Source organism: Thalassophryne amazonica, chromosome 13, assembly GCF_902500255.1.
Source record: "Thalassophryne amazonica chromosome 13, fThaAma1.1, whole genome shotgun sequence".
Lineage (NCBI taxonomy): Eukaryota > Metazoa > Chordata > Actinopteri > Batrachoidiformes > Batrachoididae > Thalassophryne > Thalassophryne amazonica.
In genome coordinates, this window is record NC_047115.1 from 75,531,464 (window position 1) to 75,557,707 (window position 26,244).

The 26,244-nt window shown below is 41.4% G+C and overlaps 1 protein-coding gene and 1 long non-coding RNA gene across 2 annotated transcripts in view; one reads left to right on the top strand and one right to left on the bottom strand.

The window, feature by feature from the left end:
* The window catches only part of cpeb3 (cytoplasmic polyadenylation element binding protein 3), a 212,958-nt gene that overhangs the window by 135,380 nt on the left and 51,334 nt on the right, over positions 1 to 26,244 (top strand). The window contains 2 exon segments of the mRNA XM_034185354.1: positions 2,057 to 2,224; positions 13,588 to 13,677. Of these exon segments, the coding sequence (XP_034041245.1) occupies positions 2,057 to 2,224; positions 13,588 to 13,677 (258 nt within the window).
* On the bottom strand, positions 364 to 25,777 carry LOC117523745. Its single transcript, XR_004564598.1, has 4 exons — positions 25,766 to 25,777; positions 16,898 to 16,903; positions 2,786 to 2,796; positions 364 to 500 (listed from the first exon to the last, which is right to left on the bottom strand). It is a non-coding gene; the product is annotated as an uncharacterized LOC117523745 (long non-coding RNA).

A 26,244-nucleotide genomic window follows, 5' to 3' on the forward strand; every position in this document is an offset into this window, starting at 1 on the left:
CATGAACTTTAAACTGGACTCCAAAATTATTCTCAGTCAACTTGGAAAAACAGTTAGATAGTCCAAAAATAATTCTGACGATGTAGTCCGTGATACTTCCAAAAAAAAAAAAAACTTTGTGTAGCTCCTCAGTTCAACGAAAAATCACGTCAGAAATTTGTCCATCTTTTCATCCTAATCCTAACAGCTTGTCATGCCTCCAGATGGCTTATGGCATAGTGATTTGTTTTTTTGTTTTTTTTATTGTGCGTATGTGTGTATTAGAAGAATTAGCACCACCAATTATCTCGTTCAAATTGTCATCCGTCAGCAAAACAAACTGCCATGTTTAGCTAAACACCACCCCCACTAGTGTGTGCGTGGGCGGGGTTCACAGCGTGCAATGATACAAAATGTATGGAACCAAATTTGCACGGTAAATGGAATGAATAATCCATGTCACGTGACATACAAAGCACCAATCAAATGAAAAGATCCACTCAGACGTTATATAAAGACATCTATATTATGGATGAGTCTTGAATAAAGACATTGATAGATTGATTGATTAGCATTTTGCAAAAAATTTGCTGTGCTGATAGAACTGTCAGCTCACACCTCCTGTCCTGACCTTTCACATTAAAAACCCTAGACTCCTGAGAACCAAGGGAAAACAGTATTTTTCAATTTAACTTTTTTTGTCCACTACAGAAATGAATATATATCCCAATAAATCCCAGTAAATGGGATTTCAGGATTCTACACATGCACTGCTGCTACCATAATAATAGTCACAGTTGTTGTTGTTGATGTTGTTGTCATAGTAGAGGTAGTGTAATTTATTTACATATGTACCACTTTCTAGGCATATATACTGGTGGTGTAATGGATCGTATTTGATCCATGAGCTGTACAGACCGCCCACAACAGTGTGTAATGCATATGAACCACAGATTAATTGGTAAATTTATATAATACTTTGAAATACAGATATATTGTTGTGGTGACTTGTTTTTAAAGTAATAACTGTATAATTTTTTATGCAGATTCAGTGAAATCAAAGTATGACCAGAGGAAAGAAAATCTGCATGTTTATGTGAATAGAGAATGTTAAAAGCAGACAGTCTTTGCTTCCTCACGCTCCCCTAGAGACTGGCTGTGAAGCTCAATGCAAGTCATTGTCCAAGAATGGCAATAATTACCAAGAAATGTTAGGAAGGTGAGGATGAAATGTACTCTCTGAGCTCTCTGAGATCGTTCAGATGTGCCGTGCCATCCTCAGTCGAGCTCCAGTATCTTGAGAGTCCACTGAGCTCCAGAAAAATACTTAACTTTTCCAAATAGTATTTGTCCTAAAAGTGTTATAGAAATAAAATTATGACAACCCTCTCACAAGACAATGTAAACAGCTGCATTTAAAAAAAGAATTTGAAGTCATAAACTCAAGTCTGCTTTGTTTAATTAAATTTTAATTTCACTGTTTAAAATTACTTTTATGATATCATAGACCATTTTTATTTATTAGTACAATTCATATTGCTAAAATAAATTGGCAGCATGTCCAGGATGTGCTGTGCTTCTCACCCAAAGACCTCTGGGATAGGCTCCAACCCCCCACCCCCCAGGTGACACTTAATGTTCATATTACAGTTTATTTAATCTAATAAATTGTATTTTAAAATGTTATTTAAACTTTGGACACCTTGTTTTCATTGTCCTTGAAGTTCTTTTTAGTATCCTAAAGCTTCACAGAGGGCAACTAAAGGAAAGTTAGGAGCAGTGCTCAACATCAAGCTCCAAACAATGTTATGATTTCAATACTTTATAATGCTTCATTGTTATTCATACAATAATTTCTTATATTTTAAGTCATAATATAAGAGATACAAGTTGCAATTGCTTTGTCTATATCAAGCAGTGAGTTGATTCCAAACTCATTTTGACATTGGAATGGTTTCTTGATGTGATTAAGAAGTTACCTCTTGTTCCTTTTTATACTTTCCATTGTCTTGCTTTTGTCTCATCCCCTTTTGTCCCCATCTGTCCTCCCATTCTTCTTTTAACTTTTTTTGTCCAGGCCGTTCTTCTCTGTTCCCATTTGAAGATGGTTTCCTCGACGATGGTCACGGTGACCCCTCCTTGACTTCTGGCCTGAACTCGCCAACGCGATGTCAGAATGGAGAGAGAATGGAACGCTACTCCAGGAAGGTCTTTGTTGGAGGGCTCCCCCCTGACATAGATGAAGGTACAATGATGATTGAAATGCAGTTTTCATTGGGATACCTTTTATCACTTATAAATATGCATTGATGCACATTTTCAACTGCAACCATCATCTTATCCAACCATGTAATCTAGCCATTGGTCCTGCATTTTGGGTGTATTCAAAGCCTTGTTGCTGTCTTACAGGAACAAGCACAAATGGATTTTGTAGGCATATCATGTCAAACCATAGGTCAAGGCGTGGTATTATATGGACTGGCACCTCCCTATTTAGCTGATCTAGTTAAACCCTAGGTACCAGCCTGGTCTTTGCCTTCGCAGGATGCAGGACTACTTTGTGTCCCTAGGGTGAATAAAAAGTCTACAGGTCATAGAGCTTTCTCTTATTGTGCCCCTGTTCTGTGGAATGATCTCCCTGCATCAATAAAACAGTCAGATTCTGTGGAGACTTTCAAGTCCAGACTTAAGACGCACTTGTTTTCCCTTTCGTATGGCTAGCATACTGGAATATTATGTGAAAATGCATAGAACACTGCCATCTACTGGTGCCTGATTATATAACACTGTTGTCGACCTGAATCACAACTTAACAGACTTTTCGGTTTTGCAAATGCTTTTGTTGTTGTTTTTTTCCAAATGAAAAAAATGACATATTTTACAAAAGCACATTTATTTGTAAACACAAACACACACGTTACATTCACTTGTGTTGGTTTTTACATCGAATGAATTAATCAACTAATGACTATGAGCGGAAGCTAAGTTTACTCATAATCCCACGCACACGTGTTGTGGGGGGAGCCGACACTCTGGCACTCCACATGCATAGGCTGCAACTCGTGGGGGCACTTAGACAAATTTCACCGCCAGCTTGAAAGTGATCATCTGCTGACTGTTTTCATGCTAATAACGCGAATGGCCACACATTTTCTAAATGCCAAGCGTACGGTGTAGACGTTCGTGTGTGTCACCTGGAATTTGGCCGACACCTGCCGCGAGAGGGATCGAATGAGCTCTCACAGGGCACACTTTCAGCCGCTGCTGTGCACAAATAGTTGTAGCAACAGGTGTGCGAGGCGTTGGAGACAGCTACGATTTTACACGTATTGCATATGATTCCTGCTTCATGTGCAATTGGACCACATTCGTTCTATGTGTGAAGGGGCCCTTATTGTGGTCAGAGTAATCAGGATTCCACATATTTTTAGGGAGAAATGATCACCATGTGCTCTGGACCAATGAGGAAAAGCACCATTGAGATTTTGTTATTGGCATCAGGTTCGAAATCCAGAGCCGTGGTATGGGCTTGTGTCAGGGCCATTGGCAAAGGTAATTTACATTTCTGTGATGTCAGCATTAATGCAGAAAAGTACACTAAGATTTTACAGCAACATATGCTGCATTCAAGGCAACATCTTTTCCAGTGCCTTAGATGCATTTTTCAACAAGACATTGCAAATCAACATTCTGTGCACAGGCTTTCCTGCAGTCCTGACCTGTAAACAACAGAGAATATGTGGAGAATTGCAGCAACAACAACAAAAGGCAGCAACAATAACCCTGTATTGTTGCACACTTTAAGATGTGTTTGCATGATGAAATGTACAAAATGACACCTGAAGCACTTCATTAACCATATCCTTAATGTTAAAACCTACATGCATTTGTGAATCTTATATATCTGTAAAAATGAAAAATGTGTTTATACATGTGGATGTGATGCTTATATAAATCTGCAGTTTTGATCCGAGTGTCTACACCAAATTTGATGTGCTGTTGGCTTGGGCTTCATACGGGCATGTTTAAAATATGTTTTATTGCTTTTTTACAAAACATTCACATTTGTTCCTCTATACTGTTTAATTTGCTGAAACCATGCTGTGGCTATAAATGGCTTAGTGGTCCTGGTCATAAGTGGGTAAACAGGTGGAGCATGGGCAAGACACCATGTGACCCCATGTGGGTGGGGCAACACGCCCCCATCTCAGATTTACCGAATAAAGCTAACAGGCTAATCTTGGTTTGGGTGTTTTATGAAAGCATATTTTTGTGAACTGGGCAGTGGTTTTCTTGATGAGTGGCTTTGGTGGGGTAATAAAAATTAAGACTTGATTATTGCTTCAGTAATCCTGCTGTGTTAGGGTTTCTGTGGAGTGCAGCTAACATCAGCTAAACTACAATACGTGCTGACAGCGCTAACATCACAAATGAAATGACATGGAAATTTCACTTGACAGACATCTAAAGAGATGTTTGTCATTTGATTGATAGGTTGTATGTCACATGACATTATTTGTCACACTATGAGTGATGTCATATACCACAGACTTTTTAGTAGGGTCAAGAAACGCAATTCTGTGGCCATTCTCTGCCTGGTTTGTTTTGAGGGTTGATTTGACTTCTACGGGCCTTTCATAAAAAAAAAATTAGCCCCCTGGTCCCTTCCAAAAATTCTGGCATTTTTACGAGAAGGCCAAATCCAAGTTGGCCACCAGCACGATCTTTAAAAAAAATAACATTTGAACCAGAACACCTAGAATCATGAATGAAGACACTTTTGTTGGGTAAGTTGAGCATGAGGATTCTGATTCTGGCATCATTTTGACATTATTATATCATTTTGACCCAGAAATTCAAGATGGCCACCAAGTACAAATCAGGGTGAATCATGACGGAACAGCTCGTATGAGCGAACCACGAAAACTTCGAGCCAATGGGCAGGTGTGAACGATGCTGCTGCAAAGGTTTTGTGCATGCAGGAACACAGTGCGAGCAGCTGCACGATGTGGTTACTGTGCGGTGAAAAAAAAATAGAAAATACATGCCGCCAACAGGATTCGAACCTGCAATTTCCAAAAGCTTTGATTGCCAGCCAGAAACTTTACCACTGAGCTACTGTCACTGGCCTGTGAAAGGTGCAGGAAAATGCCTGTTCTCAAGAAGGATATGGACGTATTTAAAAAAATAAAACCACACACCATATAAAAACACAGCATTTTATTGAATCCCTCTTATTGAGCGGACAATACAAGTATGATCCATCTGTTCCTCTGTAGATGACCCATGGTCACAGATGTACAGTCATGAAATGACATGAATGATGAAGCAGGGCAATCTTATCATGTCCACATCTGCTGGCAGCGTGTCCAGCTGGTCCCGCGTGTCCGGCCCGACACGCGTCTTGTGGATAGCGCGCCACAGGACAGGCACTGCGTCATGTGGAACAGAGCTCACATGGGTGACGTGACATTCAGCTCGCCTGCTGTGTGTTATGATCTGACGGCCCGTATCACCTAGGGTAGCGTGTCAATGTGTGCGGCATGCGCTCGCTCGCTGCAGCCCATTGCAACAGCGATATATGTTTTTATGTGAGGACAGCAAGCAGACACACACGTTTGACAGTGGACAGTTGTTCGTTCATGTCCATCCAAACACGGTATGTGTTCTCCAGCTGGGATGTCCAAAATCAGAGATCTCAACAGCTGCTCACACGTGTCACTGTGTCTGTGTTATGTGAGCTGTCAGTGAGTCTCTGGTTAACAGCTGACAGGCATCTTGCTGTGCTGTGTACGTTCTGACCTGCCTGTCCGGTCCGCATGTGATCATGGCTGTGCAGCATATATATCAGCATTTTATGCAAGTGTGCAAGCTCCCCCCATGAACCACACATATGCCACATATGTTTCGAGGGGAAGAGCGGGGGGAGCACAACACATGCGCACACGTGCGATACACATGCAGACCACGTGTGTTGCTGTTTGCAAAGCCACACTTATGGGGGCACTTAGCCAAATTTCACATCCAGCTCAACAGTGATCGTCTGCTGACTGTTTTCGTGCTAATAGTGCAAATGGCCACACATTTTCTAAGTGCCAAGCGAGCAGTGTTAGATGTGCGTGTGTGTCACCTGGAATTTGGCCGACTATAAAAGGCAGGTACCTGACTTCTTGGTGATGCTGACACCTCTCCTTGATGCCTGATTGCCTGATGACAATGTCCACTGTTCCATGTGTCCTCCAGTGTGGTAGACTTTGTGATAAAACCACCAATTCCATTACTTCAATTGAGAAGTGGAAAAACCTCAAGAAAAAGGCCCTATTGTGGAGGGGTCTTGACAAGTTTGGAGATGTTTATACAATTGTCAATTGGGATAAAGGTCCCACTGGACAATGTGTCCATGATACATGCAGGATGTCTTTATGCACCACTGTGGACTGCTGATACCAATGGAGGAAAGTGCTGCTTCAACATTTGAACCACCCCCAGACGTGTCATAAACTAGGTCACTCTGATTCCTCTGAAGTGGAAGCGATCTTGCCGTCAATCTCCCTGGTCAGGATGTCTTTGATGTAGGACGACTTTACCCCAGATGTTGAGAAGCCGTACCGAGAAATGATAGTTATAGTCTTGGAGAAGGCTCTGCAGTGACCTTAGTTCATGTTCCTCAAAGATAACTGTTCGGATGCAGTCAAAGAATATAGTCTGGGCCTTGCGGAGAATGACATTGTAAATGCGGGGGAGTTTATCTTCACTCATTTTCTGGTAACTACGTACATATTTCAACCAGCATTTGTGATGATAACGAATCTCATGTGCATAGGAGTCATCAGCTACAGAATCAATCAGAATAGTTTATCCTGGCACACATTGTCTGATCTTCTAGGGCCACCGTGTGGCTCTTAAAAACTGCCCATGCATAATCATATGAAATCAGAAACAACTTTGATTCTGGGTGCTTGGTGGACTCTCCCTTGCAACACCAGACACATTTTATTTTATTATTTATCAGCCCTAAACTCAATTGCAGCTGCTTGGAAGCAGGAGCCAGGGAACAGACATATATCAGACATATATGAAGACTGAGTTTGGCATTCATCAACCTCTCTTTTTTTTCTGTCTTTTTTGGGGGGGTTGTTCCAGTTTTGTGGTATTGCCTAAAGTCATCCTGCATGTATCATGGACACATTGTCCAGTGGGACCTTTATCCCAACCGACAGTTGTATAAACATCTCCAAACTTGTCAAGACCCCTCCACAACAGGGCCTTTTTCTTGAGGTTTTCCCACTTCTCAATTGAGGCAATGGAATCAGTGGTTTCATCACAGTCAACCACACTGGAGGACACATGGAACAGTGGACATTGTCATCAGGCATCAAGGAGAGGTGTCAGCATCACCAAGAAGTCAGGTATCTGCCTTTTATACTCATATCAATCCCTGAAAAAGAAGAAACCAGTATCTACTACTACAACTATTAGATGCATGTGATATGAAATTACACAAAAAGGGAACATCTAATTAAACTGAAAGGTAAGTGTACATAGTTAAAGCAAACAACACCTTCATTGTGCTAAACAATTGGATTGCACACTTATAGATATGCAGCCAATATGGCCCTCATCCTCAAATCTGTGACCATTATGTGTGAGCTCAAAAATGACCTTTGAATGACCTTGACATTCATACATGACCTTGACTTTGAATCAATCTGCAGCTGTTATAAATTGTATCAGCACTTCAATTTCACTGAAATACTGTAATGTGTTCATTCATAATCATTGGTGCTCTCATTCAAAGTTACATTTTCTCACTACTACGAGGTCTATTAGAAACCTGACTGACCTCTACTGGTGGTTGGCGCTCACTGCGGTATTGTATCACTTCCTGTTCCGGAGCACAGCGGTGTTTTGCTGTATCTGTTAGCTGTTTTATCTGCACAGTTAGATTGATCTAGATAACTAGATAACGATTTGTTTCATAGTGTAATCTTCACGTGCCTTAACTAAAGCACTCCCTCTGCTGAATCACCTCTAAATTATTTACACATTATTCACTTTGTGTGTTTTTAGGAATCCGCTAGCTTAGCGCAGCTACTAGCTCTTAGCCGGTTTAGCATGGAGGCTTCTCCTGTCTCTCCTGCACTTTTCTGCTCTGGGTGTGAAATGTTTAGTTATTCCTCGGCCTCCTTTAGCAGTAATGGTACTTGTAATAGGTGTAGCTTATTCGTAGCTTTGGAGGCCAGGCTGGGCGAATTGGAGACTCGGCTCCGCACCATGGAAAATTCTACAGCTAGCCAGGCCCCTGTAGTCGGTGCGGACCAAGTTAGCTTAGCCGCCGTTAGTTCCCTTCCAGCAGATCCTGAGCAGCCGGGAAAGCAGGTCGACTGGGTGACTGTGAGGAGGAAGCGTAGCCCTAAACAGAAGCCCCGTGTACACCGCCAACCCGTTCACATTTCTAACCGTTTTTCCCCACTCGGCGACACACCCACCGAGGATCAAACTCTGGTTATTGGCGACTCTGTTTTGAGAAATGTGAAGTTAGCGACACCAGCAACCATAGTCAGTTGTCTTCTGGGGCCCAGAGCAGGCGACATTGAAGGAAATTTGAAACTGCTGGCTAAGGCTAAGTGTAAATTTGGTAAGATTGTAATTCACGTCGGCAGTAATGACACCCGGTTACGCCAATCGGAGGTCACTAAAATTAACATTGAATCGGTGTGTAACTTTGCAAAAACAATGTAGGACTCTGTAGTTTTCTCTGGGTCCCTCCCCAATCGGACCAGGAGTGACATGTTTAGCCGCATGTTCTCCCTGAATTGCTGTCTGTCTGAGTGGTGTCCAAAAAATGAGGTGGGCTTCATAGATAATTGGCAAAGCTTCTGGGGAAAACCTGATCTTGTTAGGAGAGACGGCATCCATCCCACTTTGGATGGAGCAGCTCTCATTTCTAGAAATCTGGCCAATTTTCTTAAATCCTCCAAACCGTGACTATCCAGGGTTGGGACCAGGAAGCAGAGTTGTAGTCTTACACACCTCTCTGCAGCTTCTCTCCCCCTGCCATCCCCTCATTACCCCATCCCCGTAGAGATGGTGCCTGCTCCCAGACCACCAATAACCAGTAAAAATCTATTTAAGCATAAAAATTCAAAAAGAAAAAATAATATAGCACCTTCAACTGCACCACAGACTAAAACAGTTAAATGTGGTCTATTAAACATTAGGTCTCTCTCTTCTAAGTCCCTGTTAGTAAATTATATAATAATTGATCAACATATTGATTTATTCTGCTTTACAGAAACCTGGTTACAGCAGGATGAATATGTTAGTTTAAATGAGTCAACACCCCAGAGTCACACTAACTGCCAGAACGCTCATAGCACGGGCCGAGGCAGAGGATTAGCAGCAGTCTTCCATTCCAGCTTATTAATTAATCAAAAACCCAGACAGAGCTTTAATTCATTTGAAAGCTTGACTCTTAGTCTTGTCCATCCATATTGGAAGTCCCAAAAAACAGTTTTATTTGTTATTATCTATCGTCCACCTGGTCGTTACTGTGAGTTTCTCTGTGAATTTTCAGACCTTTTGTCTGACTTAGTGCTTAGCTCAGATAAGATAATTATAGTGGGCGATTTTAACATCCAAACAGATGCTGAGAATGACAGCCTCAACACTGCAGTTAATCTATTATTAGACTCAGTTGGCTTTGCTCAAAATGTAAATGAGTCCACCCACCACTTTAATCATATCTTAGATCTTGTTCTGACTTATGGTATGGAAATTGAAACTTAACAGTATTCCCTGAAAACTCCCTTCTGTCTGATCATTTCTTAATAACATTTACATTTACTCTGATGGACTACCCAGCAGTGGGGAATAAGTTTCATTACACTAGAAGTCTTTCAGAAAGCGCTGTAACTAGGTTTAAGGATATGATTCCTTCTTTATGTTCTCTAATGCCATATACCAACACAGTGCAGAGTAGCTACCTAAACTCTGTAAGGGAGATAGAGTATCTCATCAATAGTTTTACATCCTCATTGAAGACAACTTTGGATGCTGTAGCTCCTCTGAAAAAGAGAGCTTTAAATCAGAAGTGCCTGACTCCGTGGTATAACTCACAAACTCGCAGCTTAAAGCAGATAACCCGTAAGTTGGAGAGGAAATGGCGTCTCACTAATTTAGAAGATCTTCTCATAGCCTGGAAAAAGAGTCTGTTGCTCTGTAAATAAGCCCTCCGTAAAGCTAGGACATCTTACTACTCATCACTAATTGAAGAAAATAAGAACAACCCCAGGTTTCTTTTCAGCACTGTAGCCAGGCTGACAAAGAGTCAGAGCTCTATTGAGCTGAGTATTCCTTTAACTTTAACTAGTAATGACTTCATGACTTTCTTTGCTAATAAAATTTTAACTATTAGAGAAAAAATTACTCATAACCATCCCAAAGACGTATCATTATCTTTGGCTGCTTTCAGTGATGCCGGTATTTGGTTAGACTCTTTCTCTCCGATTGTTCTGTCTGAGTTATTTTCATTAGTTACTTCCTCCAAACCATCAACATGTCTATTAGACCCCATTCCTACCAGGCTGCTCAACGAAGCCCCAAAATTAATTAATGCTTCGATCTTAAATATGATCAATCTATCTTTATTAGTTGGCTATGTACCACAGGCTTTTAAGGTGGCAGTAATTAAACCATTACTTAAAAAGTAATGGTTACTTGACCCAGCTATCTTAGCTAATTATAGGCCAATCTCCAACCATCCTTTTCTCTCAAAAATTCTTGAAAGGGTAGTTGTAAAACAGCTAACTGATCATCTGCAGAGGAATGGTCTATTTGAAGAGTTTCAGTCAGGTTTGAGAATTCATCATAGTACAGAAACAGCATTAGTGAAGGTTACAAATGATCTTCTTATGGCCTCAGACAGTGGACTCATCTCTGTGCTTGTTCTGTTAGACCTCAGTGCTGCTTTTGATACTGTTGACCATAAAATTTTATTACAGAGATTAGAGCATGCCATAGGTATTAAAGGCACTGCGCTGCGGTGGTTTGAATCATATTTATCTAATAGATTACAATTTGTTCATGTAAATGGGGAATCTTCTTCACAGACTAAGGTTAATTATGGAGTTCCATAAGGTTCTGTGCTAGGACCAATTTTATTCACTTTATACGTTTCCCTTAGGCAGTATTATTAGACGGCATTGCTTAAATTTTCATTGTTACGCAGATGATACCCAGCTTTATCTATCCATGAAGCCAGAGGACACACACCAATTAGCTAAACTGCAGGATTGTCTTACAGACATAAAGACATTGATGACCTCTAATTTCCTGCTTTTAAACTCAGATAAAACTGAAGTTATTGTACTTGGCCCCACAAATCTTAGAAACATGGTGTCTAACCAGATCCTTACTCTGGATGGCATTACCCTGACCTCTAGTAATACTGTGAGAAATCTTGGAGTCATTTTTGATCAGGATATGTCATTCAATTAAACAAATATGTAGGACTGCTTTTTTACATTTGCACAATATCTCTAAAATTAGAAAGGTCTTGTCTCAGAGTGATGCTGAAAAACTAATTCATGCATTTATTTCCTCTAGGCTGGACTATTGTAATTCATTATTATCAGGTTGTCCTAAAAGTTCCCTGAAAAGCCTTCAGTTAATTCAAAATGCTGCAGCTAGAGTACTAGGGACTAGAAGGAGAGAGCATATCTCACCCATATTGGCCTCTCTTCATTGGCTTCCTGTTAATTCTAGAATAGAATTTAAAATTCTTCTTCTTACTTATAAGGTTTTGAATAATCAGGTCCCATCTTATCTTAGGGACCTCATAGTACCATATCGCCCCAATAGAGCGCTTCGCTCTCAGACTGCAGGCTTACTTGTAGTTCCTAGGGTTTGTAAGAGTAGAATGGGAGGCAGAGCCTTCAGCTTTCAGGCTCCTCTCCTGTGAAACCAGCTCCCAATTCAGATCAGGGACAACGACACCCTCTCCTACTTTTAAGATAGAGGCTTAAAAACTTTCCTTTTGGCTAAGCTTATAGTTAGGGCGGATCAGGTGACCCTGAACCATCCCTTAGTTATGCTGGCTATAGACTTAGACTGCTGGTGGGTTCCCATGATGCACTGAGTGTTTTCTTTCTCTTTTTGCTCGTATGCACCACTCTGCATTTAATCCCATTAGTGATTGATCTCTGCTCCCCTCCACGAGCATGTCCTTTTCCTGGGTTCTCCTCCCCTCCAGCCCCAACACAGTCCCAGCAGAAGACTGCCCCTCCCTGAGTCTGGTTCTGCTGGAGGTTTCTTCCTGTTAAAAGGGAGTTTTTCCTTCCCACTGTCGCCAAGTGCTTGCTCACAGGGGGTCGTTTTGACCGTTGGAGTTTTTCCGTAATTATTGTATGGCCTTGCCTTACAATATAAAGTGCCTTGGGGCAACTGTTTGTTGTGATTTGGCGCTATATAAATAAAATTGATTTGATTTTGATTTGATTTGATTTGAAAAGTATCCGACATTATTTTTTTCAAAAACCATATGGATTTGAATCACGTGTGATTGCGTCAGACAAGCTTGAACCCTCGTGCGCATGCGTGAGTTTTTCCACGCCTGTCCGTTGCGTCATTCGCCTGTGAGCAGGCTTTGAGTGAGGAGTTGTCCACCCCCTCGGCGGATTTCATTGTCAGGAAATGGCGGAATGATTTGGGCTTTTTTCCATCAGAATTTTTTCAGAAACTGTTAGAGACTGGCAGCTGGAACCATTCGAAAAATTTATCTGGCTTTCGGTGAAAATTTTACGGGCTTCACAGAGAATAAGGAGTGTTACTACAGCTTTAAGGACGGCTTTAAGGACGCTCGGCACGCCGCGCTCCGTGCCGCCATCGAGAGCCACAAACCACCGGATCATTTCTAAACGGATGGCTCTGTGGAGCCGGGACTGTCGTGTGCACTTTCTTTGGTTATCACAAGAGCTGGACATCAACCATTTTCCGGCAGATTTCACTTTAACAAGAGATTTTGTCATGGAAAGCCGAGCGGAGGCTTCGCGCATCACAACCGATTTGCTGATGGAGCGAGACAAAGGAACACCTCTGTTTTGGTCTCACAGGACGACTTTGAGATGGCGTTCAGACAGCTGTCGGTGGTTTTTCCATCGAGTGATTATCCGAGAAATTGTGGACGTGCCTGGACATGCCAGAACATGTCCTGTGAGGCTTCATCACGGCGTTGCTCTGTGCCATGCGCGCGAAGCCTCCGCTCCTCTTTCCATGACAAAAACTCCTGTAACAGTGGAATGTGCCGTTCATTTCCAAACTGGACGCTGTGTTTTATCCGGGATGTCGTCTAACTAGCACAGGAATTGTGAAAAGACGTGGACATCAGCACTTTTTCAGCACATTGAGACAGACATGCGGAGGAATTCCTGCAAACAGGATGAACCCGGACTACGGTCTTGTCTAATGCAGTGGCTTCTTTTCTCCTGCAGCAGGAACACAACAAAAAAAAAGATGCATGTGGCTCAAGTCAACAGCATGGACATTAATAATGTAAAATTAATTACATCATTTTCAATTTTTTTTCTGCTATTGTCTTAATTTTTACAGAAGAAATCACCAACAGTTTCCGTCGCTATGGCCACCTGGTTGTGGATTGGCCCCACAAAGCTGAGAGCAAATCCTACTTCCCACCTAAAGGTAACGGCGTGTGAACTGTATTTTCCCATCTGTGCAGCCTGTCAGACATCAAAGTCTATACTCATAAATATTGCAGTGTTTTTCACATGTTGGAGTTTTGAGAAGGGTCATATTACCCAGAATCCATCACTCATGCTGGGTAAGCACAAAAGTGTGGGGTTATTTGCACAGCCCCCCTGTAGCCCTCAAACAGAAAGATGTGCCAAGAATACACGTACAGACATACATGGACATAAATCCAGTTCCAGCCAAGGTAACTTCATTATTATGGCACATTATGTTGCAAGGAATCTAAATGTTCTCTGAATTAATCTGTATCCATCACCAAGTACTGGATCAACCAGCCGACATAAAATACAGACATAATCCAGCCACCCACTGTGACACCAAATCAGTCACGTCATAAGGCACACACACACACACACACACACACACACACACACACTCAATAATCCAGGAGGACCGTGAAAGGTTTTGGTACCTTTGCACCAAAGTGTGACTGGAGGTCATTTGTCACACCCTGTGTTCTCCTTCTTTCTCTCTACTCATTGATGTTAACATGCTGTTTTTTAAAAGTTTTTAAATCTCTTGTTGTTGTTGGGCAAATTAAGACACTATTAAGATTCAACATCGTACTGCGATTCGAGATCATTTTCTGGAGCAAAGGTCAAAGTGAATAATGCTGCCTACTGTTCAAATCACATTTCAGGATCTGTGGATAAATTTGGACACCATACAAGTACAGGGTCATACTGGAAATCTAAACTTTTTATCTTGAAGAAACGAAGTTATTTGATTTGTTTTGTTGTTTATTTTCTTGTTTTTTGGGGTGTGGGGGGTGGTAATCATTGCATTTTTACCTTTAGCTCATTCTGAAGCACACCAGTTTACATTGCAGACTCTTGCAAGTTCACATATAGCAGTCCTATGGAGATACCTTTCAGCACACAATGGGTCAGGCCAAAGGTCAAGGTCATAGGATGTTCAAACATTAAAATCACCCAAACCACTTTCCTGGTCGCAATTTTTGAACGTTTGCCTTCAAATTTGGCACAAAATAGCAATTGGTCTTGCCTCTAAGCCATTACCTGAGATAAGTGATCGACCTGACCTTCGGGGTTTACCTTGAGGTCAAAGGTGATCTGAAGTATGTCAGATTTCGTATTTGAGTAAACCATGTCATGTAATACACCAAATTAAATCGCCTGATGACAGGATCCAGAATATATCAAAGGTTTTTAAGTTATGATGTCATTTGTTCATGTTATATTGTCACTGTCTATAGGCCTCCTGGCCCATATTCTGATTTTTTAGATGAATTTGGCACGTTCATCTCTAGTCTTTCAACTAGTGTAGACAACATTTTGATTATTGGTGACTTTAACATTCATATAAATAAGCTCTCTGATCCCCTCGGTAAATCATTTATGGAAATCATGGATGCATTAGGATTTCAGCAGTTCGTTCATGGTTCAACGCATATCAGTGGTAATACTCTGGATTTCGTTCTTGCACGTGGCCTTGCTGTCACAAATATCGACATCCTGCCTCTTCCATCAGCGGTCTCTGACCACTCGCTTATTAGGTTTACAATTACGCTGCCGCGTTTAGTGGAGCAACAACCTTGCCTATCATTGCGGCGACAAATTAAACCTTCAACTTTGACTGAACTCGAAGCAAGACTACCTGAAATCCTAACTTCAAGCTTGATGAAATTTCAGTCAGTAGACAGTCTTGCAGATAGCCTGAATTTAGTGCTAAAAACCACACTTGATAAGATTGCGCCTCCTCTATTAAAGCCACGCCTTCCCAAAGCACGGACACCCTGGTTCAATAGTTATTTGCGTGACCTTAGGAAGAAGGCTAGAGGGTTGGAACGGAAATGGCGTAGTTCCAAACTAGAGGTGTTTCACCTTGCGTGGCGTGAAGCTATTTTAGATTATAAGCATGCTTTATTGGCTACGAAGCAGGCGTATTATTCTGAATTGATAACAAAAACAAGCATAACTCAAAGTTCTTGTTTGATACAGTGGCATTTCTTATTCATGGACAGCCACCTGTTGGTCCTTCTCCTTTTTCAGCACAGGACTTTCTGGACTATTTCGAAAAGAAAATAGAAGATATTAGGTTGAGCACATCTCAGCATACTTTGGTTGAATCATTGTATCCAGCTACTGAGCTGGGGACTACTACTGAGGTGCTACCTAGATTCACGGAATTTAACAGTATCTCACAAGGTGTGCTGACGAAACTCGTGATGTCTACTAAAAGCACCAACTGTTTATTTTGATCCTATACCAACAAAATTGTTTAAGGATCTTTGGCCCATTCTTGGGCCGACTGTGCTGGAAATTGTTAACCTTTCTTTAAACTGGATCTGTTCCAAATTGTTTTAAATCTGCAGTGGTTAAACCACTACTCAAGAAATCTAATCTTGATCCTGGTGAATTGAAAAATTATAGGCCGATATCAAATCTATCATTCTGCTCTAAAATTCTGGAATTGTGGACTATCTTACTGAGAATGACCTTTTTGAGCCACTGCAGTCTGCTTTTTGAAGACATCACTCCACAGAAACAGCACTTATTAAAGTAGTTAACGATCTTCTGCGAGCAATGGACTCAGATACTACTACAGCATTGGTGTTGTTGGATCTCAGTGCTGCGTTTGACACAGTTGATCATCATATTCTACTTTGATAGGCTAGAAAACTGTTTCGGGATTACTGGAACTGCTCTTGTGTGGCTGACGTCTTATCTGTCTGGTCGTCCCCATTGTGTTTTGTGCAATGACACTACCTCTGACTTTAAGGGCATGAAGTTCGGGGTTCCGCAGAGATCCGTTCTGGGTCCCTTGCTTTTTTCCCTGTATATGGCACCCCTTGGGAACATTTTGCGGCATTTTCGGGGTTGCTTTTTCATTGTTATGCTGATGATACTCAGTTGTATATGCGATCAGCTGCTGGAAATCCTGTCCACATCAAATCTTTACAGGACTGTCTTGCAGCAGTGAGAAGTTGGATGTCTAGCACTTTCTACTTTTAACTCTGATAAGACTGAAATGATGGTTCTTGGCCCAGCAAGACATCGGCACCAATTTGATCAGCTGGCGCTTAGCCTAGGTTCATGTGTTATACATCATACTGACAAAGTGAGGAACCTTGGGTAATCTTTGATCCTACGTTGTCCTTTGACCTCCACATTAGGGACATTACGAGGACTGCTTTCTTTCATCTGAGAAATATAGCAAAGATTCGCCCCCATCCTGTCTATGGCTTATGCTGAGACTCTGATTCACGCATTTGTCCTCTTCTAGATTGGATTATTGTAATGCTTTATTTTCTGGTCTGCCGCAGTCTAGCATTCGAGGACTTCTGCTGCTGCCAGAATTTTGACACAAAGTAGAAGGTTTGACCACATTACTCCCATTCTGGCATCCCTTCATTGGCTACCGGTTTCTGCCAGATTGGATTCTAAAGTTTTATGTTGGTTATAAAATTGTTCATGGACTGGCGCCTTCCTACTTGGCGGACTTGGTTAAGCCCTACGTACCTGCGAGGCCTTTGCGTTCGCAGGGCGCAGGGCTTCTGTGTGTTCCGAGGATGAACAAAAAGTCTGTGGGGTATAGAGCCTTCTCCTACCGTGGTCCGGCTCTTTGGAATGATCTACCTGCTGTTATTCGGCAGTCTGACACGGTGGAGATTTTTAAATCAAGACTGAAGACCCACTTTTTTAGACTGTGTTATCATTAATTTTTTAATCTGTTTGTGTTTGCTTTTAATTTCTTTTTATTCTACTGTGTTTTATCTTTTAACTGTGCTTTTCTTGCTTTTAATTTTGAATTTAGATTAATTTGTGTTGTTGTGAATTATGTGAAGCGCCTTGGTGCGACTTTGTCGTGATTTGGCGCTATATAAATTAATAAATTAAATTAAATTAATTAAAATTTGTTGACATCATGGTGAAAATGAAATGCAACATTTTGATTTTATTTTTAAAAAAGCATGAAAAAGCATGCAAATCATCATTGCAGACTCTTGTAAGTTTACATATATCAGTCCTATGGAGATGCCTGTCAGCACACAAACGGGTCAAGGTCACAGAAAGGTCAAACATTAAAATCACCAAATGGCTCTTAGAAATAGCTCCAAGAGACCGTTGCAACTTGTGTAAATCTACAGGGACATTCAGTATATGCCGATGGGATGCAGATCTCACAGTTTTGGTCTACAGCACATTACAGACTTACCTGAGGGCTTTATTGGTAAGTGCTGTTATGATGGTGATGTGTAACCAGGTATCATACAAGACTTTGACGGTTACAGTGACACTCTTATTAAAACAGTGAACCCCATAGGTAGCAATTGATTGTATTGGCCACAAATATATACGAGTAATTCAGTAATTCCAAAAATGTATCAAGAAGTTATGAAAATAGTTATATATTACTAAAAGTGACATATGTCATATTATTTAACAGTATATATATTTAGATTTGGTGCAAATGACATTTACTCATTAACAGTTAAAAAGAATGTAAAAAATTATCTTGTGATGATGGTGTGGATCTCCATTTGTGCAAAGGGCCTCTTGGGCCTTAAAACTTGATAAATTAGACAAACTACTGTGGTTGTGTTTAGTGTGATTTGAACTTTTATTTTCTCACAAATTCACAGAACCAAAATGCATCGAGTTGAAGAAACACACACGTTAAATGTATTAATCTAAAAACATGACTGACTCCCTTCCAGTTGCGTAGTATTTGGTATTTGACATGTTACAGTGTCAGTATTTTAAAGGTGCTCTGAAAATAACTGACATTCCACAAGCAGATGATAATAAGCTGCATCTGGAGGACCTGCAGAACTCTCCCTTACTCTATTTTTTCAAAATGCCCCTTTCTTCTTCTTCTTCTTATGTTCTTAAGCTGTGGAGGATAATTTTGAATATGCCCGGACACTGATGTACAATGTTGGGAGGGAAAATGCTGGATCATTTCTCAGGGAGTGAAAGAGCTTGTGATTGCTGGAGAACACTGCTGTGGAAGGGGAGCAGATAGAAGACACAATGAAGTATGGAGAAGTTATTCCAAGGCTTTTGAAAAGCCCATCAAATGCAATGTCTGAACAGATACCAGATAAATGAATGAGTCTGTCTCCTTCAGTTTATCACCATTTATGTCTTCGAACTAAAAGCAAATACAATGAGGCCACACGCTATCAAATCTGGTGAACTTTGATACACCAGATCAACCCACAAATCAACATTTCTTTTGCCTGTGTGATATCACACAGATGTCTCCTACCGCTGGATTAAAGTGGCTGCTGGATTGATGATGAACTGGGAGCATAAATGTATCAAATCAGAGAAGTAAGCTTTTTGTTTCTGATTGTTATGCAGTTGTCTACACAACACTGACAAGTCTACACAACCCTGCAGAAAGGATTTTGTGTGAATGTAACTTAAGTAGGCACTTCTTCCTTCTCTCTGTGTCACATATATTGTTTTTTTTTTTTTTTAAGTCAGATGTCACTTGAAATGAGGTTTTGTGCCAGTATGTAGCTTTCATTACCAAGGCCTGTGTCTAACCAGGCCTTGGATGTCTTTGGTACGAGGTCTCTTTCAGAGGATCCTTTGGTACTGCTAGAGTGACTTTACATGAAACGAACCGTTACTTAGGGAGACTAACATGAGGAATATCACTTGGATTATGAGGAAACATTAGCTTTGACATTTTGTGCATGTGGCACGTTTTTCTGCTCATGATGCAGCATGCAGGTGCGTTGACAACTCCAGCATCTGTAAAAGGCCAAGAGGACACACTCATGTTTCACCTGGCTGCAACAGCTTGACTGCTTTTGAAAGGTGAAAACAGACCGGGTGTCTGCCTGGGTGGTTGCCAACAAGACCCAAGAAAGTTCCGCAGTATGGTGGATGCAGCAATGCGGGATACTTACACATGCTCCCAGATCTGACCTCACCTGGTCTGGAGACCAGGAGGGTTCCCATTGCTTGTCTCTCACTTTAGAATGTAAAATGTTTAACTGTATCCTCTGAAATGATATAATTCAAACTAAAGTCGTTTCACTGGCATAGTTCATTGGCATTGGCGCTCAGAGATAGCTACGTGGTGGCATATTGAGAGAGCAGTTCCAGTTATTCCAACCTGTTTGCTTGTCTGTTGTCATTGACACTCTGAGTGGTGATGTACAAATGTGAGATCTGAATCGAGAGGCCGCTGAACTCTTTCCAAGTCACTTGCCCTTCCAACCTTGACCAAATGGAAAGTAGTTGTCCTGGTTCTTGTTAAAGTGTCAGATGTGTGTGTCTGTAGAGTTCTGAATGTGTTTTGGTTTAGGTATGACTCATGTTATGGCTTCTTCAGACTTCAGGGACAAGGTGAGGCCAATTCTGTGCTTTGGCAAACCATTGAAATATCAGTGGGATGCGTTGCCTCACTTTTTGTATGGAGTTTGCAGATTCTCTCCCTCTCTACATGGCTTTTAAGGTATTCTGACTTCTTCCAGCAGGTCAAAAGATGTCTAGATTAACATTAGTGTGGTGCCGACCTTGTGTTTATGCATGCGTTTTAATTTTTGGTCTTCTTTCTGTTATCTCAGACTTTGCAGCAACAAATGGTAGCTATGGTTTCTGGCACAAAAGCAGCTTTCCCATATGTACAGCTTTTGCTTTTTATTTTAACTTATTTCATTTTCCCGTAACTTGGTCCATAATTCAATGATAATGCCAAAACAAACAAAAAACTTAAACTAGCATTAAATTTTTCTACAATGTTTGGAGCCACACTACCGCAGTAACTTGAAATCAAGTTATGCCCCGGTCACATGGCATACGACGATTCCTGAACAAAGGGAGAAAAGTAAAAAAGTCACAAATTGTTGAGAAAAGGTGGACGAATGAGCTTTTATCACCGAATAGCCTGCGAATCAAGAGTGCAAAAGGAAATTAAGAGGAACAAAATGAAACCGAAGCTAACTTTGAGCTCCACGCTTTAAACGAAATGCACCTGGAACCACTGCTGGAGCAGTGTGTGTCTGCATCCTGCTCTGCATTCCAGGACTCCGTGCTGGGACAGACCTCTGTAGTGCTTGAGCCCTGGAGAAGCTGCAAACAGAAGTGCGCAGACCGATCCACTGTGGAGATCTGTGCACACGTCGATGGATCTACCTGCTCTGGTTGCTCCTCCAGAACAACCAGAACAATTATCTCCTCCATCATCAGAATCCTCACTGTCTGGTTCAGACTCTAATGACATGCTGCTCCAATGGAAAAAAAAACAAAAAAAAAACTGTAGCGCTTGCTCAACATAAGACACCTAATTTTTACAAAACCAAAAACACCACGTTTAGAGTACGCCTGAAATACATGCATACTCTGTGTTTAACATGCGTAATCACGAGAGAGAGAGAGAGAATTCTGATGTGCATTTTAACAGATGGATCCCTGCCAGCTCATGCGCTGCGGGCTGTGTGGATCATTTATCACAGACTTGCAGGCACATTGGATCACACGCGTTGTGGGCTGTGTGGATCAAACCTGTTCACACACGAATGTCTGTTGCTGCTGGAACTTTTTCCACACTTGATGCTCAAAGTCACGCTTATGTAAACTGCCGCCTGGTTTGCACAAACCGAGGCGCAGTTCACTCTGAGAGATGACCGCAGACTACATGAAATATTATTATGTTGTGTCAGCCCTCAGCTCCACGGCAATGAGGCTGATCATGCTCCTGCAAAGCCCCCCCCCCCCCCCCCGCGAACAAATACACACCGCTGAAGGATCTCCTCAAAACCTTTGAACTGTCAGACTGAAAGGGCCAGCAGGCTCTTCTCTTTGCATGGGCTGGAGGACAGCAAGCCCTTCAGAGCTCCTGAGAACAACACCACGATCACGGACTGCCATGCGCTGAAGGAGGAGGCCGACAAATTCTTCCTGGCTGGCCAGGCATGATAGCAGCCGCACTTACCCCATCACATGCAGCAGCAGAAGCCCCACACTACACACCAGCTCCGCAACAGAGGAGCTGCATCTCTCGTCCACAGCAGCGCTCACAAACGGGGTTCTGTACTGTATAAAAACATTCAGCTGGTTGAACGAAGTCAAACTAAACACTAATGTTACAAAAACTAAGCAAATGATAAAAACTGTCAAGAACTATAGCAAAATGAAATACAGACGAATTGAGGTTTTTGGCAGCATTCATTCAAGTTTTTCAACAGTTTAAAAATCCTGACGAAGCCCCAGCTGCAGGAACAAAGCTGCGCGAAGGTTAAACAGTGCCAACACAAGTCAACGAAAGTCCAGATTTCTTGTTTTGTTTGGGCTTTGTTGCCCTTTAAGTGCCTTGTGACCGGGCTTTTAGAAAAACTCCAAAACATACAATATATAGTAGCTTGGGTTCCTTTGACATTTCCCTGCTGTTACTGTCCTTTATTAAGGTAAAGAAAATTTTAAATAAAAACATCAACCAATGTCTATCAATCAATCAATCAATTTTATTTATATAGCGCCAAATCACAACAAACAGTTGCCCCAAGGCGCTTTATATTGTAAGGCAAGGCCATACAGTAATTACGTAAAAACCCCAACGGTCAAAACGACCCCCTGTGAGCAAACACTTGGCGACAGTGGGAAGGAAAAACTCCCTTTTAACAGGAAGAAACCTCCAGCAGAACCAGGCTCAGGGAGGGGCAGTCTTCTGCTGGGACTGGTTGGGGCTGAGGGAGAGAACCAGGAAAAAGACATGCTGTGGAGGGGAGCAGAGATCAATCACTAATGATTAAATGCAGAGTGGTGCATACAGAGCAAAAAGAGAAAGAAACACTCAGTGCATCATGGGAACCCCCCAGCAGTCTAAGTCTATAGCAGCATAACTAAGGGATGGTTCAGGGTCACCTGATCCAGCCCTAACTATAAGCTTTAGCAAAAAGGAAAGTTTTAAGCCTAATCTTAAAAGTAGAGAGGGTGTCTGTCTCCCTGATCTGAATTGGGAGCTGGTTCCACAGGAGAGGAGCCTGAAAGCTGAAGGCTCTGCCTCCCATTCTACTCTTACAAACCCTAGGAACTACAAGTAAGCCTGCAGTCTGAGAGCGAAGCGCTCTATTGGGGTGATATGGTACTATGAGGTCCCTAAGATAAGATGGGACCTGATTATTCAAAACCTTATAAGTAAGAAGAAGAATTTTAAATTCTATTCTAGAATTAACAGGAAGCCAATAAAGAGAGGCCAATATGGGTGAGATATGCTCTCTCCTTGTAGTCCCCGTTAGTACTCTAGCTTCAGCATTTTGAATTAACTGAAGGCTTTTCAGTGAACTTTTAGGACAACCTGATAATAATGAATTACAATAGTCCAGCCTAGAGGAAATAAATGCATGAATTAGTTTTTCAGCATCACTCTGAGACAAGACCTTTCTAATTTTAGAGATATTGCGTAAATGCAAAAAAGCAGTCCTACATATTTGTTTAATATGAGCTTTGAATGACATATCCTGATCAAAATGACTCCAAGATTTCTCACAGTATTACTAGAGGTCAGGGTAATGCCATCCAGAGTAAGGATCTGGTTAGACACCATGTTTCTAAGATTTGTGGGGCCAAGTACAATAACTTCAGTTTTATCTGAGTTTAAAAGCAGGAAATAAGAGGTCATCCATGTCTTTATGTCTATCATTTATTTATTTATTATAGACAGAGCGAGGCCTCCATATACACACATTACACTCTCTGCATAGACCCCCAGAAATGAAGAAAGACCCTGCATAGGCCTGTCCAGATACTTACTATATTGACTTATCCTTTGATATATAAACATACGAGGTCTGTTAGAAAAGTATCGGACCTTTTCATTTTTTGCAAAAGCCATATGGATTTGAATCACCTGTGATTGGTTCCCTCAGCCCCAACCAGTCTCAGCAGAAGACTGCCCCTCCCTGAGCCTGGTTCTGCTGGAGGTTTCTTCCTGTTAAAAGGGAGTTTTTCCTTCCCACTGTGGCCAAGTGCTTGCTCATAGGGGGTCGTTTTGACCGTTGGGGTTTTTCATGGTTATTGTATGGCCTTGCCTTGCAATATGGAGCGCCTTGGGGCAACTGTTTGTTGTGATTTGGCGCTATATAATTCAATTCAATTTTTTTTTTTTATATAGCGCCAAATCACAACAAACAGTTGCCCCAAGGCGCTTTATATTGTAAGGCAAGGCCATACAATAGTTATGTAAAACCCCAACGGTCAAAACGACCCCCTGTGAGCAAGCACTTGGCTACAGTGGGAAGGAAAAACTCCCTTTTAACAGGAAGAAACCTCCAGCAGAACCAGGCTCAGGGAGGGGCAGTCTTCTGCTGGGACTGGTTGGGGCTGAGGGAGAGAACCAGGAAAAAGACATGCTGTGGAGGGGAGCAGAGATCGATCACTAATGATTAAATGCAGAGTGGTGCATACAGAGCAAAAAGAGAAAGAAACAGTGCATCATGGGAACCCCCCAGCAGTCTACGTCTATAGCAGCATAACTAAGGGATGGTTCAGGGTCACCTGATCCAGCCCTAACTATAAGCTTTAGCAAAAAGGAAAGTTTTAAGCCTAATCTTAAAAGTAGAGAGGGTGTCTGTCTCCCTGATCTGAATTGGGAGCTGGTTCCACAGGAGAGGAGCCTGAAAGCTGAAGGCTCTGCCTCCCATTCTACTCTTACAAACCCTAGGAACTACAAGTAAGCCTGCAGTCTGAGAGCGAAGCGCTCTATTGGGGTGATATGGTACTACGAGGTCCCTAAGATAAGATGGGACCTGATCATTCAAAACCTTATAAGTAAGAAGAAGAATTTTAAATTCTATTCTAGAATTAACGGGAAGCCAATGAAGAGAGGCCAATATGGGTGAGATATGCTCTCTCCTTCTAGTCCCCGTCAGTACTCTAGCTGCAGCATTTTGAATTAACTGAAGGCTTTTTAGGGAACTTTTAGGACAACCTGATAATAATGAATTACAATAGTCCAGCCTAGAGGAAATAAATGCATGAATTAGTTTTTCAGCATCACTCTGAGACAAGACCTTTCTGATTTTAGAGATATTGCGTAAATGCAAAAAAGCAGTCCTACATATTTGTTTAATATGCGCTTTGAATGACATATCCTGATCAAAAATGACTCCAAGATTTCTCACAGTATTACTAGAGGTCAGGGTAATGCCATCCAGAGTAAGGATCTGGTTAGACACCATGTTTCTAAGATTTGTGGGGCCAAGTACAATAACTTCAGTTTTATCTGAGTTTAAAAGCAGGAAATTAGAGGTCATCCATGTCTTTATGTCTGTAAGACAATCCTGCAGTTTAGCTAATTGGTGTGTGTCCTCTGGCTTCATGGATAGATAAAGCTGGGTATCATCTGCGTAACAATGAAAATTTAAGCAATACCATCTAATAATACTGCCTAAGGGAAGCATATATAAAGTGAATAAAATTGGTCCTAGCACAGAACCTTGTGGAACTCCATAATTAACTTTAGTCTGTGAAGAAGATTCCCCATTTACATGAACAAATTGTAATCTATTAGACAAATATGATTCAAACCACCGCAGCGCAGTGCCTTTAATACCTATGGCATGCTCTAATCTCTGTAATAAAATTTTATGGTCAACAGTATCAAAAGCAGCACTGAGGTCTAACAGAACAAGCACAGAGATGAGTCCACTGTCCGAGGCCATAAGAAGATCATTTGTAACCTTCACTAATGCTGTTTCTGTACTATGATGAATTCTAAAACCTGACTGAAACTCTTCAAATAGACCATTCCTCTGCAGATGATTAGTTAGCTGTTTTACAACTACCCTTTCAAGAATTTTTGAGAGAAAAGGAAGGTTGGAGATTGGCCTATAATTAGCTAAGATAGCTGGGTCAAGTGATGGCTTTTTAAGTAATGGTTTAATTACTGCCACCTTAAAAGCCTGTGGTACATAGCCAACTAACAAAGATAGATTGATCATATTTAAGATCGAAGCATTAAATAATGGTAGGGCTTCCTTGAGCAGCCTGGTAGGAATGGGGTCTAATAAACATGTTGATGGTTTGGATGAAGTAACTCATGAAAATAACTCAGACAGAACAATCGGAGAGAAAGTGTCTAACCAAATACCGGCATCACTGAAAGCAGCCAAAGATAACGATACGTCTTTGGGATGGTTATGAGTAATTTTTTCTCTAATAGTTAAAATTTTGTTAGCAAAGAAAGTCATGAAGTCATTACTAGTTAAAGTTAATGGAATACTCAGCTCAATAGAGCTCTGACTCTTCGTCAGCCTGGCTACAGTGCTGAAAAGAAACCTGGGGTTGTTCTTATTTTCTTCAATTAGTGATGAGTAGAAAGATGTCCTAGCTTTACGGAGGGCTTTTTTATAGAGCAACAGACTCTTTTTCCAGGCTAAGTGAAGATCTTCTAAATTAGTGAGACGCCATTTCCTCTCCAACTTACGGGTTATCTGCTTTAAGCTACGAGTTTGTGAGTTATACCATGGAGTCAGACACTTCTGATTTAAAGCTCTCTTTTTCAGAGGAGCTACAG